Source organism: Manacus vitellinus, unplaced genomic scaffold (genome assembly GCF_001715985.3).
Source record: "Manacus vitellinus isolate BGI_N305 unplaced genomic scaffold, ASM171598v3 scaffold_1_pilon, whole genome shotgun sequence".
In the NCBI taxonomy this organism is placed as follows: Eukaryota; Metazoa; Chordata; class Aves; order Passeriformes; family Pipridae; genus Manacus; species Manacus vitellinus.
This window is the reverse complement of record NW_021939396.1, coordinates 33,737,305-33,755,288: the sequence shown is the minus strand read 5'-3', so window position 1 is coordinate 33,755,288 and position 17,984 is coordinate 33,737,305. Positions and strand designations below refer to the sequence as shown.

Below are 17,984 nucleotides of genomic sequence, written 5' to 3'. Positions count from 1 at the left end.
CACCTTAGAGGTACAGGAAATAAAGAGAAAAAAAAAAGGAGGAAAGGAAGAAGTACAACTTATGCTTGATACATTCAAATTAGGAATTTGAACTGCTAGTTATGTACCTCTGGAGTTTTGGCCAGATGAAAAATTTGCTTTATATTTTGAACACTCAAAACCAGAAGAACTGGGAAAGATGTCAGACCCTGAAGGACAATTTAGCCTAATGAGAAGTCTAAGTTGCTAAGAGTTTATTTGGGATTTTGAAAGGAGAGGTATTACCTCATCACAAAAAGATTTTCTCTTCAAGACAGTGAAAAACATAACAAACAGTCACTTAAGCAAATTTAAAGTGTAGGACCTCCATTAGAAAGGTAAAATTCTGACACAAAAGAACCACACTTCAGTATTAGATTATTGGAAGAAGGGTACTGGTCAGGCACAGCATAAAAACACGGCAGCAAGTCCATTAATAAGAAAGCTAGTCTTCCCTAAGAGTCATTAGTTTTCCCTGAAATCACTTCAGTACAGGTGCTGTTGTTTGGAACAGAGACTATTTTATCCCCTCTCAGTTCCTCACCAGATCTACCAACACTATGGGCTTACTAATTCAGCCAAGTATGCTTCGCTGGACAGGCTTCTTCTCACTTCTCTCCTGAGCAGCAGTGACTGCCATAACAGCATTTGAGCTCAAAGTGAGAACTGCTACATGGCATTACATCACCATCCTACACAGCATTACATCGCTGTTCAGCACTTCTAAGAGTTCAGCTCCTCACAGCCAGCTGTGGCCTACCAAATCCACCAACATGTTTTTTCTAGAATGCTGCTGATAGTCTCAAGCTCACTTCTCCAATAGCATCATGCAAATATCCAAATATGTAACTACTCTTGTTTATAATATTGGCTATTCCTTTTAGCACAGAATTTATAAAGAGATTTTTATGCTATTAGTCACATAGAGGTAAGCATAACTGCACTTTATGTCACGTGTTTAGGGAAAAACAGTAATGCTGACTTTTAGGCAACTTTGCTGGTAAATAATTTCCTCAAGCAAAATGTGCTACCAACAGTTACATACTCTTTAGAGAGACAGGTACACAGCACAATCCCAGATACTAGTCTTAGTAAGGAAAGCACCCTATGAAACCTAAGGAGTTCAACATGAGATCATAGACTTTCAAGTGTCTAAACACACTTAGGAGGATACTAGACTGATTTTAGCCACAATTTTATGTAATCAGACATTATAAAGACAAAAGTTTAACAAATGTCATGCTAAGAGCAATCCTTAGTTACGTATTTGCTGTCTTCTGATTTTTTTTACTGAAAGACAGTAATGTTATATACTCTCTGAAATCAGGAAATTTTTTTTTTTCTGGTAGAAAACTTAAAAAAAAGAAGTCACCGAAGGAGCAGAGAAAAAAAGTTTCACAGATAAAAACCAAACCCAAATCTAAACTAGAAGAGAAATTAACTGAAAGGTCTGCATATTATGAAGGCACTTCAGATCTCTGCTTCCAAGACAGAGTTGAACTTCTTGCTTTTGGTGTCACCTTTGGAGAAGCATATCTTGGAATGAACAGCTTCTCAAAACTGTACTGATTATTTACATTTTAGATATTTAAAAATGCTATCACTATGTTACTTATTGCAATTCACATCACAGAGTTGAGACTCTGTTCCTAGTATATTGGAAGAGTAAACCAGAAAAGAGCCAATTATTTATTTACTTGGTCAACTGAGAGTATGAGTTTAAAGGCAGTTTATATTAACAATTATGAACAGGTGGCAATGGCAAATACAGCTAAATGTCACCCCAGCTTCTCTCATATCTAGGACTTGACTTGCTGCAAATATATTCATTGACCCATTCAGAAATACAGTTACAATACAGCTAAGGTACAATCAAACTATTTTAGCTGTCAGAGCTATTGTAAGTCAAAAGGCTAAGGGAGGGATACTTCCAACAGAATCTGAAGCTTTTCTTTTAAAATATGCCAGAAAATTCTTACACAGACGAAGAATGCAGCCTCAATCCCAAAATATATAGATTTTGCATATATAAATCAGAGCATATGGCTCTCCTTACAGCTCCAAGACACAAACTGAATGTGAAGTTATCTACTTGTCTACCCACATCTTTTGAATAACCTTTAGGCTCAGGAGTTGAAAGAGGAATTCTTAGCTCACAACCACGAAAAAGTTTCTATCCCCCACGTTTTGCAATAGATGTGACACTTCGGTGGCATCAAGCTTTCTCCCAAGGAAGAAATACAGCCCTGTTACGGGTGATGGTCCTAATCTGACATACTCTAGAACCTGCTACAATAGCGTAGGGTATCCCATATCCCATTTTCTGCTTGGAGTTTGTGAAAGGATGGCAGCGATGGAAACGCATCCACTTTCTGTCAGGGAAGTTGGATTGCAACGCATTCACCACCTACGTGCTGATTGTAAGCTCTGTGAGCACATAGCAAGTCCAACTCTTTCTGGGAAGCAGGCTGTGTGACTGAGGAGCAGCTCAGCCCAGTCTGTCTGATGTGCCAAACACCACACCTGCACTACAGTCTTGTTGAGCACACAGTTTGTCTTGAAACCCTTCAAAACACATCATATTTTCAAGGCACATTCAATCACTGCTATAAAATACTGGAAAACCTATTGTTTCTTCACCTAAAAGGTATCAAAATAACCTGGTAAGTGATCAGAACACAATCCTTTTCTGACTTGCTACTGTCAAAATGAGGTTCTTCCTCCGAAGCGCCATAACATATCAACTTGTACAGTGACATGCACAGATGAAGAATTCCCTGAATTCAAGGTCCTTATAACAGCAACATTATCAACATTCCTCAGCATCTTTTCACGCACTTAAGCTCCACACAGATGGGGCAATCTGTAGGCTTCAGTGTTCACACTGACTCCACAAACTTAAAAATACTAAAATGCACAGTAGGGACACACTGTGCACACTGCTGCTTCATTCACCACAGAATTAAGAGCTTTAACACATGGGACACCACAAGAGGGTATCCATGTGGTTCCAAAGGACAAATTAGTTCTGTACACAGCTACACTATGGCACAAAGAGCAGTACTCAAGAACAAACCCTGTACATACATCTGGCTTTCCCCTATGACTTAGAATGTATTAGTCCAGTGAGAGAATTTACAATGTCTGCAAGGACTCAGATAACTTATTGCTAAGAATACATACTTATCTCTATGTACTGCCCAAGGAGTTTAATTGTGCATGTATCTTTAGAGGAAATGAGATTATCTTATTCAGAACATATACTGATATAGGCCCTGATATACAAAGAAAAGTGGCTACAATAATCAAATAGCTGGGATTTCCCTAGAGAAAGAAATTTGTTCAAGTGACCTCAAAGAGAATGCACAATGCTTCTCAAGTCATTAATTTTTGTTTTAAATTCCTTTGTAAAACCATATATTACATAGAATTTCATAAGTGTACTCATTTTCCTAATTTGTATTATGCAGTGCAGGGCTAAACTTTCTTAATCACATTATTGAACACTGATTGATTGAGCTTAGCCACAAACCTACTCAATTCTGAGTTTCAGCATCACGTGATAATAACATGCCACAGCCAGCAGAAAACTTTAAAATAAGGAAGATCTGGCAAGTCTTACACAAAAGCTGTGAGTCAAATTTATCTAAGTGAGACTGAGCTACAATCAAACAAACAAATGTTCACTGAACATCCCCCACTCTTTAATTAGAGATTAATGTAACGTACCTCGATCTGCATCTTTAGATGAGTCTTAAAGTTTGAGAGGAGAGTAAGAAATATGGAAAGTGAAAGTTCAAAAACTTCTGGAACTGATGAGACTCCATTTTTTGACAGTGCAACACAAAGGTACTGCTTTATAGCATTAATAAACATCTCATTTGTCCTGAAGACTGGTCCTGCGTTTTGCAGAATGGAGAGAAGCAACTGCAATGAAAGAATCTTTGATCGCAGTTCATGAGATCTAGAACAAAACAGAGCATGTCAGCTCAGCCTAAGTCATAAAAAACAAAACATTCTCTTGAAAAGTCAATACATACAATGATTTTGCCAGTTGTATGTTAATGAAATTCACTCAAATTTGACACAACCTGTTGTAGAAAGGATCATTAAAAGATGTTGATGTTTTTTACTGAAGTGGTCATTCTTCAACCAAGGTGGGCAAGAATAACTTCTTATAGAAAAGGAAAAATTACTATTGAGCCACTCTCTCTTCTGAATCACAGCACTGCAGAACAGCAGCAACAGGAGGCATAAGAGGATGAAGTGAGCACTCTTTCCTCTTAATGGACCTTTTGAAGATCCCATCTAAAATATGCAGCCCACCTACCAAATTCTGACTATCAAGATGTGGAAATTCCTCCTCCTCCTCTATTTCCACCAGCACGGAAAGAGAGTTGAAGGACTATAAAGGCAACACCTGTACTGCCTGACCTATTCCTGCCAACACTGAAATCTCTTTTTTCGAATACAACATTTATTAGTCACTGGCCCCATCCCACTCCTAGAACAGGTAAGATACATAACACATCTATTTTAAGCATGGCAGTAATAAAGTCAGGCAACTGCAGCATTTTCAAGTGACCCACAGTAACATCATGCTTCTTAGAGATTGAAATAAGTTAGAATTCATATCAGAACAGTGCTACTATTTATGCCTTAAAAACAAAACAAAACCAAACAAAACAGTCAAAAAAACCCCAAACCACACACACACACAAAGAAAGCATAAAGGAAATCTGCATCTATGAAAACACAATGCAATAAAAAACATTCTGGGGGAAAACATTCTCTCCTCAGACTCCCAATGCTTCTTCCCACTTCTGATCATCTCAAAAAAAGAGTAAAGCTCTTCTGAAGGGCAGGTAAAGACATAATCGACTTTCCCAACAGGACAGTCCACAGTTTTCATTAAACAACTGCTCACTGACAGAGGACAGTTATGAAACATGAGGAACAATGACAGGAAATTTTTCAACCAATACAGCTCAGACATAGTAAGGAGTACTTCAAGTCAACATGTGACACAAACAGCAGTTGGATATTTGGTGTATGCTGCAAAAACAAAAGCTTAATTGAAAAAAAAAAGTAATTTCAGTCTAGCTAAAAGCAAAAATGCAAATTAATAACAAGTATGCTACAAATAAACTCAGTTGTTTCTGTCAAACCAAGTTGGATGGGGAAATCAATCTGCAAACATTTAAAACTCATAAATTGTAATTCCAACTGTAGACTTTTTTTCTGAAGACACTTCTGAGAAGAAAACATAGCCAGTCAAACTGAGTGAAGAATTTGTCCCTCTCATTTTTCCTAATGGGCTGCGGGTCAAAGTCAATGTCCCAAAACTGCTCTCTGTAGGAGTTCTTCAAGAAAAGGCTTGGCTCTGGCAGTGCACAGCCACATGAAACCTGACATAACAATCTCTCTTGATGTAAAAGGCTTGATTTTGCATCACAGGGTATCAAATGTGGAGACAGTGAATTCCAGTCATAAATAAAATATTAGATATTGCCTATTTGCAGCAAGTATCAGCTCCTAACTGAAATCTTAACATGCTGGGCTTATCAATCCTGTATGATGTGTAAAGCCCACTTAATTTAAAATAAGTTTAAGGAAAAAAAAATAACAAGCAAACCTTCAAGATATTTCACCTCCATCTTATTTTATTCCAGAGAAAAAGGAAACAAAGACATTAACGAGGTTCCCAGGAAGCATAATGCTGATCTCAACTCCCACCCTTGTGATTTTAAGCTAAAGCTCCATGTCCAGTTACCTAAAATTTGAAAATATTTCATTACAGACTTCATAACAAATTTCACTGGAAATATGATTTGTAAAGGGGTAGATAAGACTCTTTAAAATGTTGTAGACACCCTACACCTCCCCTTCCAGTTACAGCATGTTGGTAATAGTTCAAAAACCCATCAATGCCTCAGAGCCACTGATAAATTCTAGGCACTTCTCCAAATATGAGATATCTTCGAATGTATTTGCAGTGAATTTCTGTTGCCCGAAATGCTGCTTCCTCTGATTTGTTTTATATGAAGAGCTTTATCAGTTCTAATATGAATGTCAAGCTCCAAGAGCCTCAACAGCTATTTCTGCTCTTGCAGAGGGAGTTAATCCATTAAAGCCTTTAATAAATGGGTAGCTTTAGTCTCAGAGAACTAAAACCACAGGATTTTCATGGAATTTCCTGGAAGACAATTCTCAAAAACAGTCAGGAAAAACCTCATGCCTCAGTCTTCATTCTCTAATACCCTGACTTTCCATAGTGCATTGCTAGATAACTTAAGAATGGTTCCAGACTAAACCTTCAAACTCTTTCTACTATCTTTTCAGCTTATTAAATCCACAACACACATCACTGATTAAACTAACCTGTCTTAAAGTTACCTGCTTTAAAAGCTAGACCGTGGAACAAGGTCTTGGAACAAGTAAAGCTGATTTTATTTTAAAGAATTCCAGGCCTTTCACTGCCCTCTGAAGTAATACTACAGCAGTTTTAAGATTCCAGTAAGAAAAAAGTAGGCCTCTTGAAAATTATTACCAATTGCTCCTAATGTGCAAAAAAAACATGTATACAAATTCTATCCAAGATCAGAAAGCAAACTTTTTTGCCAAGACTCAAACTTAATACTGGCACCCATCTATGGAGAATTTATTTTTTTGCTTTACAACAAAAAATTCTCTAAGCCAAGATGAAAACATAGTATCTTCAGTCAGAGCACAAGACTTCCAAAACCAGCCAAATAAAGACCTTGTTTTCAAAACATTTGAGTTTTGATTAAGTAGGCTGAAGAAAGTGTCCAACCTGAACAAAAGAATGGAACACTATAGCATGAACTTATCACAAGTGGCATCTGCTCCAAGTGAGGAGCTTATATTAATAGGAAGTAGAGCTGGGTATGTGCACTGGACACACAGTATGTAAGAGATGAAAGAAACTGTGGGGCACAAACAGCAATGGTTATGAACCTAGAAATTATGTAAAAGCAGAGCAACATGAGCCAAGACCAGAAATACCCGAAGATCTTCGATACAAACCCTTCCGAAAAGCATTATAAAGAGCAACTAGGAAGAACATGATGTACTTACAGGAAGCATAGGTGTTGTTAATAAACTTGCAAACAAGTATATAAAAGATGCACTAAAACATAAAAGTACCTTTTCGAAGTTTCTAGGTTCTTTTTACCATACCATTACTTTCTCAGTAATCGAGAACTCGCAAAAATACTTAAATAATTTATTTTTATTTTCAGACAGTAAAGATGATTATGAAAACTCTTAAATTCTACTTACTTTGGATCCGGTGGTCCATCTGACAGGGGCTTCATGGAGAGCTTACACAGTGACCTGAATACAAGGAAGGCATCCTTTTGTAAAATGTGGGAAAACTTAGCACCAGGGGTAGGTCCTGAAGAATTTCCAGATTCCTAAAGAAGTTAACATATTTCAGTATTCCATTTTGCATTAGCAGGGTGTGTAGGGGAAATCCCCACCTCCTAGCAACAAGAAGTTAATATATTATACAAATATAACCAATTCACTTTAGGTTTATGGTCTCAAGACTAAAACAAAACAAAATATTCTTCAGTCCAGTTAAAACAAACACACTCACTAATAAAAACTGCCATTTCAGTAAAAAGTCAGAATTAATTAAAGACTGTCACAAAATTAGGTAGGTCAAGTTTAAGTAGGGTAATTTGCAGTGAACTGCCTTCAGGCATTTTTAGTAGAAAACTGGACCCAAAGACTTGACATTTTAATAGAGTGTGAGTAGTTATATATCCTCTCATCAGACACATTTGATAAAATTTCTATAGTATAACAAATACTCGTAAGTTCTTGCAATTTTGTATTATTGTTCCATATATAAGCAACATATTTAATCTTCTCTTTATATGACCTTTGTGACTGTAATTTTTTAAGCTTAAAATTTATTATTCCCAAACCTAATTACTCAGTACAGTCTGACAGCAGAAACACTCGGTCAGTTGATAGTGTATACATGTCCATATCTGATACAGAGGGAGTGTATATTCACATCTATTTTATTAATGAAAATCAAATCCTCTCACATATGAAACTATTTATTTAAAATCACTGCAGTAAGGTCATGCTATAGGCTTGAAATTATTTATCATTTGAAAAGAGCACACTAAAATTACACAGGTATGTCTATAATTGGTGATATTCTTCACTATGTATCTTGAATACTAGTTTTATTATTTCTGAGGAGCAGTTCACAAAACAAGAAACTAATCTTGGAACAGTGTAGTCCATGGGGCAGCTAAAAATATAGTAGGATAAGAGCGACATCAAATGCAGAATTTACTTAGAAAAATTTCATTTAAATTTCATTAAGGAAGAATAATGCTTAGAACATGACTTCATACTTGAAATTTGTCTCAGCAACTTATTTTATGGAATTATATTAAACAGTCTGCACAAGTATTGGGCAATATTTAAAAACATACTACTTTTTTCAGTATTTCCTAATTCATAACTACCTGTACCTGAGTATCGTTGGAAGAGACAGATAGTCTGTCATCAGGTAAAGATGGTGTATAAGCAACAGAAATTGGAGTCCCTGGAATTCCATTTGCCTGAATGTTTTCACTGTCACTGCCATCCTCTAATGTTACCATTGTGCCATCACCACCTGCACTTTCAGCAGTGCCTTCGACATCTATCAGAAAAGATGGAAAAATTATTAACAAATGTTACAGGAGATTCAATATTAAAAAGAGCTGTTAAAACTAAAATTTAAATACTAAAACAATTATAAGAAAATTATCACAAGGAGAAGCTTAAAGCAGAATTTACATGGCATTACAGAACTATAAAAACTGCAAATACTTTTATTCCCACTAATAAAAACTACAATAAAAAAATTTACCTATAACTTTACATTGCTGGGGTCATCCTCTACCAGGTTTCCAAGAAGTACTGGGAGAGGAAATCACTCACTACTTTGATAATCAATTTCCAACAAATTAAAAAATGTAGTGATAACACTGCTACTACAGAGGTGGGCCCATTTCTGAAGAGTGTTTATGTAGAACAGAAAACAACCCAACTTTTTTTGCATTTTAAAAGAACATTGGTGTCCAATATAAAAAGTGTAAATCAATGTATGAAATCTTATCCATTTTACTGTTAAATAATGCACAGCTAAGGTCAGACAACTGAACTTGTCTTTTTCTGCATGTAAGTAATTTTTTAATAATTATATATTTCAGTTAAATATTTTAAAGTGTTAAAGTAATTCTTAAAGGTCAAGATTCAGACTGCTATTGACTAGACAGACATTAATATAATACCTCCAACTACTATGTTCACCATTTCCTGCACAATACTTTCTACAATTTCTTGTGCTTTCTCTTCACACTCATTGCTTTCACCATCATATGCTCCTCCATCAGCTTTAGAAAGATCTTTATAAAGAACAACAAACACAAAAAAACATTAATGATAAACTCAGAAATTAAGAAAGTATTTTGCTTGCATTTAGTATTTAAAAATGCAATTACAAATCTATTAATAGGAGAGTATACATTAAAAAAAGCATGTTTGGTCACTTCAAAAACATATATTTGCAGAATGTAAGAATTCTGCGTTCAACTTGTAAATGATAATTAAGCTACAGGCCTATGCCAACAAAAGACATCAATTCTGTATCTTCATGTACACTAAACACTGAAAAGTCGATGGTTCTAAGGCATTATTCTCAAAAACTTTCACAATATTACAAAGATACAAAAAGGAGTCTTTGCTACAGTGACTAAAACAGAGTGCAGGACTAAAGAATACTCATGATGAAGTTTAACAGTAGTAACAAGGGCAACAAATATTTTGTGTTAGTCAACTACTTGAAAATATGCCTGACTTCAGATTTCGGAGAAGGAAAAAAAGATCATCTTTAAGCCTTTCTCTTTACAGACATTTCCCTCCCTCCAAGAAACAAAAATACACACTGATTACTTTCTGCTGCTGTGGCTTGGTCAGCTTCTGTCTGTTCATTTTCAGCACTAGAAATGTCAGATCCATTTTCTGCCTCAATATCTTCTTGAAGGTTTTTGTCCATATCATTTGTGCTGTGGTCAAGTTCCCTCTCATGTTCTTTGGACAGCTGATCAGTCTGTGCTGGAATATGTCTCAGTTGAGGTGATTCAGGCTCATGATGGCTTAATGGAGACTGCTGTAAATGGTGTTGCTGTCTGTGTCTTTCCTTTTCCATCTGTTTGGCTTCCTGAAGCTAAAAAAGCATTGCAAACACACAAAAACTTCTCTATCAAAATATAATAATAAGCTGTATACATTGTTTTATAAACATGACATCTCTATTGTCTCTGCTTACACAGTACCTTCCTAAAAGATGTAACAGTTTAAGAAAATGCATCTTTAATTATAAATAATTTTTATATCACAGGATAATCCATTGCAGGGGGGGCTGCTTCCCAACTATGCACATTGCACTTAACTATATATCTTCACTGTGGAAGAGGGGTGACTACACTACACATACTATAAGACCAAAAGTTGTCTGCCTGCCCTATAAGGAATTTCAGAGAGCAGATGTGACAGTAAACAAGGACTGCATGGAAAAACATGCAGATTTTTTTTGTGGTCCCTTGATCTGAAATCCTTGAGAAAGGGAAGAATTTCTGTCACTTGTCTAATGCATTAAGACAACATGCATTAAAGCCAAACCAAAGCGGGATGTCCTTTGAGATGATGCTCTAAGAACTGGTTTCCTATCCCTGCAGAGTCTAGCATTTACCAAAACCTTTGTAACCTTTTATACTGTTATTTTGGTTACTGTGATCTCAGCCTTTTACTCTTTTCCACTTAAAGCTTCCTATGCTGCATCTTTTGGGGTGCCACAGAGTCCCAAGAAGATACAACTCAAACTACAGCTCAAACAATTCCTTCTAGCATCAATTAGATATGCTGAAATAACTGCACTGAGTGTGCAAAACAAGTAGGACTGCTTATCAAGACTAGACTTTAGTCTGCAAAAATCAAGATTTCCAACGTATAATAATAATAATAATAATAATAATAATAATAATAATAATAATAATAATAATCTTCTAATTAAGTGGCTTAGAAGGACAGTAACTGCACTGATTTCCCAAAGCTTTCAGGTGCTGTGTGGGTCTTGACACTTATCATAAATATGATCTCTCATATTGCTTTAACTGTGATGGCACCATGTACCAATACGCAGTTGCTTCTGGAGGGAAAGTACGAAAGTACTACAAACTTAAGAGTTTGCAATATTACAGCAGAATTACTTCTAGAAGTAGCTAGGAATCCAACCTGTTCTCAAATCTGGACATCTGCATTTTTGCTTATGTGGATTTTGGGTGGTTTTTTATTTCTTTTAAAATAGAACTCAGGATGCTTATTTTGTCTCCTACATCTTTACTATCAGCAGTAGAAGGCACAGGGCATATGCTGAGGTCCTTGCTGACCATAGCATTTTCAGTGACATAAGTAAATGTTAAAAAATGTATATGATTACATGACTGAAGAGACTTTTCTGTTTGTTTGGGGAGGGCTGCAATTGAATACATCCATTAAATATAGAGGACCACTGTGAGAAGCTTAAAACCTATACACCACCCCCAAAAAACACATTTGACAATTATTTCAGAATGCAAAATGCAAGAAGAAAAATACAAGATACCAGATTATTTTTTCTCCAAAGTACCTAAGTTAGAAAAGCCAGAAATTTTAATAATAATGACAAAACAAACCTCTCAAGCTGGTTTGCTTTCAAGAGCTAGTTTCTAAATAAAGATACTGAGATACTCACTGCTTGATTTTCCATACGTGCAAAAATGACATTCAGCATTTGTGTTAGAGTGGCCTTGGCTGTGGTTTGATTTATAAGATTTTTGCTTGCTAGGTAGATATTGTAACATGTTCGTACAGCCTGTAGCACTGTTCCTTCGTGTATTTCTATGTGTTGAGATGTTACTGCAGTGAGCAAAGCCTAAATAAACACATACACACATATACATTTTCCAGTCAGAACCTTAGCAATCAAAAAGTTTGCAAATTAACAAACACAAAAATTGGATTACTTCTACAATATATCTAAATACATATCCTGAACTGCAATTTAATTATGTTTTCCCAGGTACTCTTGTAGCCATGTTAGAACATCATATATACCAGTTATACTAAACTGAGAGTGTTTGTCAGCAACATATCTAGGAAACACATGTTTCATAATACCTAACAGCAAGAAGTAAGTAATGCAGTCATCAAAGAAGTACTTATAAGAAGTCATCCTAGAATTTTCTAGACACAAACATGAACAGATTACCTGTTAAAAATATAGAAAGCAAGTCAAAGGGTGCAAAAGGTTTTTCAGAAATAAATGTAAATGTGATGAACAAAGACCGAGTATGAGATTAGGCAGCTATAGAGGGACAACTGCCTTTTACAAAAACTCTTTTTGGGTAGATGCTAGAATATTGTGTTGCCCTCTCTCTAGAAATTCATTTATGTCTTCCTATTTGAGCTAATATCTCCTTCTCTTTAAAAAAAAAATAAAATATGCACATAAGCCTGTAAAAGGTCAGGTAACAGAGGAGTAAGGAACCCGTTATCTTTATGTGAGGCAGAGGCAGGCTGGATTAAAGGGCAGAAACAGAGGTAGACAAAAGCTGAGGGCAGGGTATGAAAACACTATCAGAGAAGCATGCTGAAGAGTGGAAAGAAAGGGGAAGAACTTGGTCCACAATAGTCCAAATGTTTATACTGATCACTTACTCCAGTAGAAGGAATCTGAGAACTGTATGCACTGAAAACTTTGACGAAGTTATGATTTAATGGAACATTTAGACTAAGTAAGAACTAGAAGCACTGGAATGCTCCTACTTCTGTTTTTAACTGTGATAAATTTATAAAAGTTATTTCAAGTGTTGGCTTGTTTCATCAAACCACACCTCATCTCTTGCTGACACTGTCAGCACTTCTGTACACACAAATAGTACAGAACAAATAGTATCCACTGTTCACTCAAAGCCTTTAAAAAACTAAAATCAGTAACTCTTGAAACAAGCTGAACAAGTGGATCCCAGGCATTAACAGCTATTTCTTCCATAGCACTACTGTCTGGGCCCAATACAGTAAATATTTAGATTTAGTTAATATTTCTTTCATTCAGTTACAAAGGATACCAGTGACACACACACACACACACACACACACACACACTTAATACACCAGTTTAACAACCACCTACAGTTTCTCACCTGGAAGATAAGGTCTCTTGCAGCCCAATGTTTAGGACAATAATGAAAAGGTGCAGGGGGATCAAGCCTCCATTTCTTTTTCGTCTAGTTATGTCATTCATAAAGTTACTCCTTTTTGTCACTGTTTCCTTGTTAAATTCAGGTGATTAAGAAGCTGATATTTGAAAGTTCAATTTTAACTTCCATCTCAGTTCAGTAAAGTCTTACAAGGTTTTTTTCCCCCAACTTGTAATAATAGGAAGCAGTGCCACCTAGTAGAAAAAGGTGACAAGGCTACAGATGGACTATGTGCTCTTTTGTTTTAACTGGCTTAACAGCCTGAATTTCCTCAGTATGCCTGTTATGACTACTAGACCTACTAGTATGCCTGTTATGACCTCTTTTCATACCATCTGATAAGGGGGTGTGGAGGAGAAGAAATGCTTCCAATGCACAGAGACATACCTCCTTAACATATTAATCCAAATTCACTAATAACATCTATGCAGACTGAGAAGTCAGTCTTTCCACAGGGCATCTCCCTACAGATATCTAACTATAAAAGGGTTCAACTTGGCTACAGAGCTCATGACAGTCACTTGTTTTGGGCTTCTTTCCTTCCCAGGCACTAGAGACTAATCTTAGTGACTACTATACACATTTGCAAACTGATAAGCATTTTTAACTTTGATCTCTTGCTAATATCTTTCACCTTCCTTCTAATTTAGAGCCATCCTCAGGACATTAATCATGCTTACTTCACATCTCAGTGTCATTTCTTTTCCTCTACTATGACAACTAGTAGAAATACAAGAACAAACATAAGACAGGAAGTATTTTACAATTACTTTCTGAACAACATCCTTTCCTCTTGGCAGCTTCCATTTAGGGCTAATTTGATGACATGCCCTAAACAATGTCACCTAATTCTGTATCATAAAAGAGAACATCATTAGCACAACGGGTATGACAGCTAACCCTGGGAAACCACAGGTTACGATCAGGAGCAGCACTGCTAATCTTCTGGAACTCTTGTAAATTCATATGTTAGCAAAATAAACCCTTCCTTTCTCATTTTATTGCTTTTCTTCATGTTACTCCCCACTGTTACTCTGTGACCAAACAGCCACTATGTCCAATGCAAAGAAGAGAGGACAATAACTTCAGCAACAGTCCTCAGTTAAGGAGGGTTAGTACACAAAATCTGAAACTGCTACACAACAATGCACGTCCTTACGACATGAACAACAAAAGGTCTACCTTCCTTCCAGCTACACACTCTTATTATCACTTACTTTGCAACAGGTCTGGGACATGAAGTCATCTGTGCTATTTTAACAGCAATATATCAATACACTTAAAAGCTAAACAAAATAAAACCATCCAGGTGTTCGCTGGTGTTTGGGTTTTTGTTTTAAAAGTGATTTTAGTAGATTCAGAGTATTAAAGGCATGCTAGGATAAAATCTCGGAGCAAAGCTTGGATGAAAAAATGCTTCCATTTTTCCAAGCTACTCCTTAGGAGTCACAGCATTATGTTGCTCTTTTCCATCATGCTAAAGATTTGCTGTTCAAGGCTTTTTGCAGCTGAGTTCCCACTCCTTCTGGTCACACTTAGCTCATCTGTTTTCATCCAGTATCTTCAGTGTGAGTTAAGGAGAGATGAATAAATGAAAAAAAAAGAAGCCTACTTTACTGTATTCCTCTCCTTTGCTGTTCTTTAGGAGAAAGAAAACTTTGTAAGAACATTGTTAGCAGTACCTCACTATACTTCAGGTCCTTCCAAAAAAGCTTTGTCACAAAGCCTGCAAAAATACCAACAGTCAACAAGCTTTCCTTGTCCTGAAACTTCTGGCTAGCATCCTGACTGTGAGTTTGTTTCCTTATGCTTTCCTTCCAGTCCTTCACACCTGTTGTTCTGAATTTGAGAAAGATCCTACTGTTCTGTGCTGCTACCTAGTTACTATAAATAAAGCTTATTCATTTTTATAAACAACCATCAGATGGCTTTGGGAAAAGACAAAAATCTTCAGGATCATTTCTTGAGTTACAGATTATCATATCTTTGTGTGACACACGAAGCATTTTTTCTTTTAGCTTGAAGCATGTTTGCCTAGTTAATTTCCTGTTATGTAAAACAGGTGTATTAGCACAGAAAGTATTGCACTTTGTGAGGCAAAATGAATGTAATTTAAAAGTAAACTAAATTAACAATAATTCTCTACTGAAATCATTCAGCATCTATCTGTACCTCTAAACTTTGCACTCCTCTCACACTGAATATTCTGCAAGAACAGCACAGTTATAGTGAAAGAATATAACTACTACCAAGAGAACAATTTTCAGCTCAGGGTCAGTCTTTTTTTTCCTCTCAGTCAACTCCGATCGTTTTATCTTTGGAAGAATTTATGACACAGTAGAGCTGTCATCTGATCAGCATGGGCTTACTTTGTCTTAATTTCCTAATTCAGTTGCCTAGAAACTCTTGAATACTTGAGACAGTACATAAAACACAGTAGCCCTAACTCCTCTCTCCAGTGTTAATTAGCTACTGGAACCACCCAATCCCTTCTTTGAGAGGGGTTATATGGTTATTTTCAATAATATTTTTTTTAAGTTAACTTGAAGTCCCAACATTTACTTATCATGAAATAATGTGTTACTATGGACTGACTCTTGAAAAAACACAGGATACTGAAGTTCTTAAACCCGAAAACAACAAACACATCGAATAACCTTCATAGATAAATAATTTTTCAATATAAGTGACACTAAAAAAACAAACATGCAGAATGCAGTAATTCTCCAAGCAATATTTTCTTTGTGAGCAAGTGACAATCTAATCTTCTGCTTTTTACCATTTCCAAATTATTCAGTCACTTACATTACATATTTACATTGCTTTAAAATATCTAAGGTTATCTCACTTAGTTTACCAACTTTGAAGACCTGTGGAAATGCACTGTAAGGGTATGAAGAACATAAAAATACAGTGTTTGCTTCCAGCATGCTTTCACAGTCAAGACAGTGATTAAAATCAACAGTGTCACATCCTAGATTGTATATCAGATTTCAGTAATAACGAAATTATTAATTATCAGTAAGACTTAGTATTTGATTTTAACTAGTAATTTTTATCTACTTAACATCAAGTTTAAGAAAAAATAACCTATATTCTCAAACATTTGGTCAGTTGCCAGCCATGAAACTCATTGAAGGATTATGAAGTTTGTGAATGAAAGAGAACTATATTCCAGTTTCTCCTATGGAAGATAACACAGAATATAAATTATATAAGAATATAAGCTTTTATTTAGTTTTATCAGTGGAAATTTAGGTGTTCAAAATGAACTAGAATCTAATGTGGAATTAACCAGATAAGTATTTTGCAAAACAGAAGTATTTCATATCCAACTCTGAAAACAATCCTTCTCTAAAAAATAAAATTGCAAACTGACAGGACAGCATTTTCAGGTTAAGTAAGGAGAACCAGCTGTTAACTTAAGCCTCCAAATACAAGTATTCAGAAATAAAACTTCTTGCATCATTATTGTATTCTCAAAGCATTCCACAATCTACAGCTCCTTCCAATCTCAGCAGGAGAAATTAAGTTTTCAACAATCTTTTAACAGGAAACAAAAATCACAGTACTACATGATACTGTAGATGATTAAGTTACTTAGCATTCCACACTACTGAAACATAACAGGACATGGAACTGAAGTAGTTCTAAGGGTATTCTCAATTAGGAATTTGCTTTCATGCAAATTTTGTTATAATACTTTCAAATCCACCAACATTCTCCTCATTGCTCAGAAACAGTTAGCCTTTACAGACTTCCCATTCTGTAATCCAACAATGGGTTGTCCTCTATTTTCAGTCATTTTCAAAAGGCAACTTGTGCAAGCGACATTTGACTCAACTTTCCTTCCTCCAGGGACATCAGTCATACTGACAATGTGACCAGCTGTAAAAAGACACAGACAGGAGCTGACCTTATGAACAGTCTATTGCACATGGAAGACTCAGAAAACGTCACTAAATAACATTCAAGTTTTCAGACTACAGCTATCAAGCACACACAACAATTTTTCTCTGCCAAAGAGTAAATTAAGCTGTAAAAGTATCTAGATAACAACAAAGACTTTCCATACAGCAGGCCAAGGTAAAATAAACACCGTCGACAGCATATTCCATCCTTCTTTCTCATCCTTATTCCTTCTTTACAGATTTAAAAAAAAATTAATACAATTTTTGCCATAATTTTAGTTCTTCATGAACAAAAATGCCAGACAGAAATGTAAACAGAACTTCAACTAAGATCTCTGCAGCTGTCAACAGAAGTCTGCACTCTCACGCAACAATGCCACAGTAGCCCTTGGAGAGCAAGCCTGGAGGCAAAGAGGTTCAACAAAGGGAGGCGATTTCAGACATAATTTGCATGAACCATTTTCAATCACACCAGTAGTCTAATTACTTGCTTTTTTTCCTGCCACAACAATCCCCATCATAACAACTGAGCAAGAAATTTGAATGGCTTCACGTCAAAATTACACCAAATCAAACTAAACTACAACAGAAGGGAAGGAAAGGGCCAATTTCCCAGTCTGGTTAATCACAGGGTCTGTAGATGAAGAACAAGGGCATTACAGAGATGAGAACACGCAAGCAGAAACAGGAATAGAAAAGTTCAGCTAGCCCCCATCAAAAC

The 17,984-nt window shown here is 36.0% G+C and overlaps 1 protein-coding gene across 2 annotated transcripts in view; it reads right to left on the bottom strand.

The window, feature by feature from the left end:
• ARFGEF1 (ADP ribosylation factor guanine nucleotide exchange factor 1) overlaps positions 1-17,984 on the bottom strand; it is a 91,069-nt gene that overhangs the window by 37,879 nt on the left and 35,206 nt on the right. For both annotated transcript variants that reach the window (XM_018079576.2, XM_029959264.1), the window contains 6 exons: positions 11,846-12,025; positions 10,006-10,279; positions 9,345-9,458; positions 8,538-8,710; positions 7,321-7,454; positions 3,748-3,982 (listed from right to left, as the gene is read on the bottom strand). In XM_018079576.2, the coding sequence (XP_017935065.1) occupies positions 3,748-3,982; positions 7,321-7,454; positions 8,538-8,710; positions 9,345-9,458; positions 10,006-10,279; positions 11,846-12,025 (1,110 nt within the window). The remainder of the gene's footprint in view (positions 1-3,747; positions 3,983-7,320; positions 7,455-8,537; positions 8,711-9,344; positions 9,459-10,005; positions 10,280-11,845; positions 12,026-17,984) is intronic.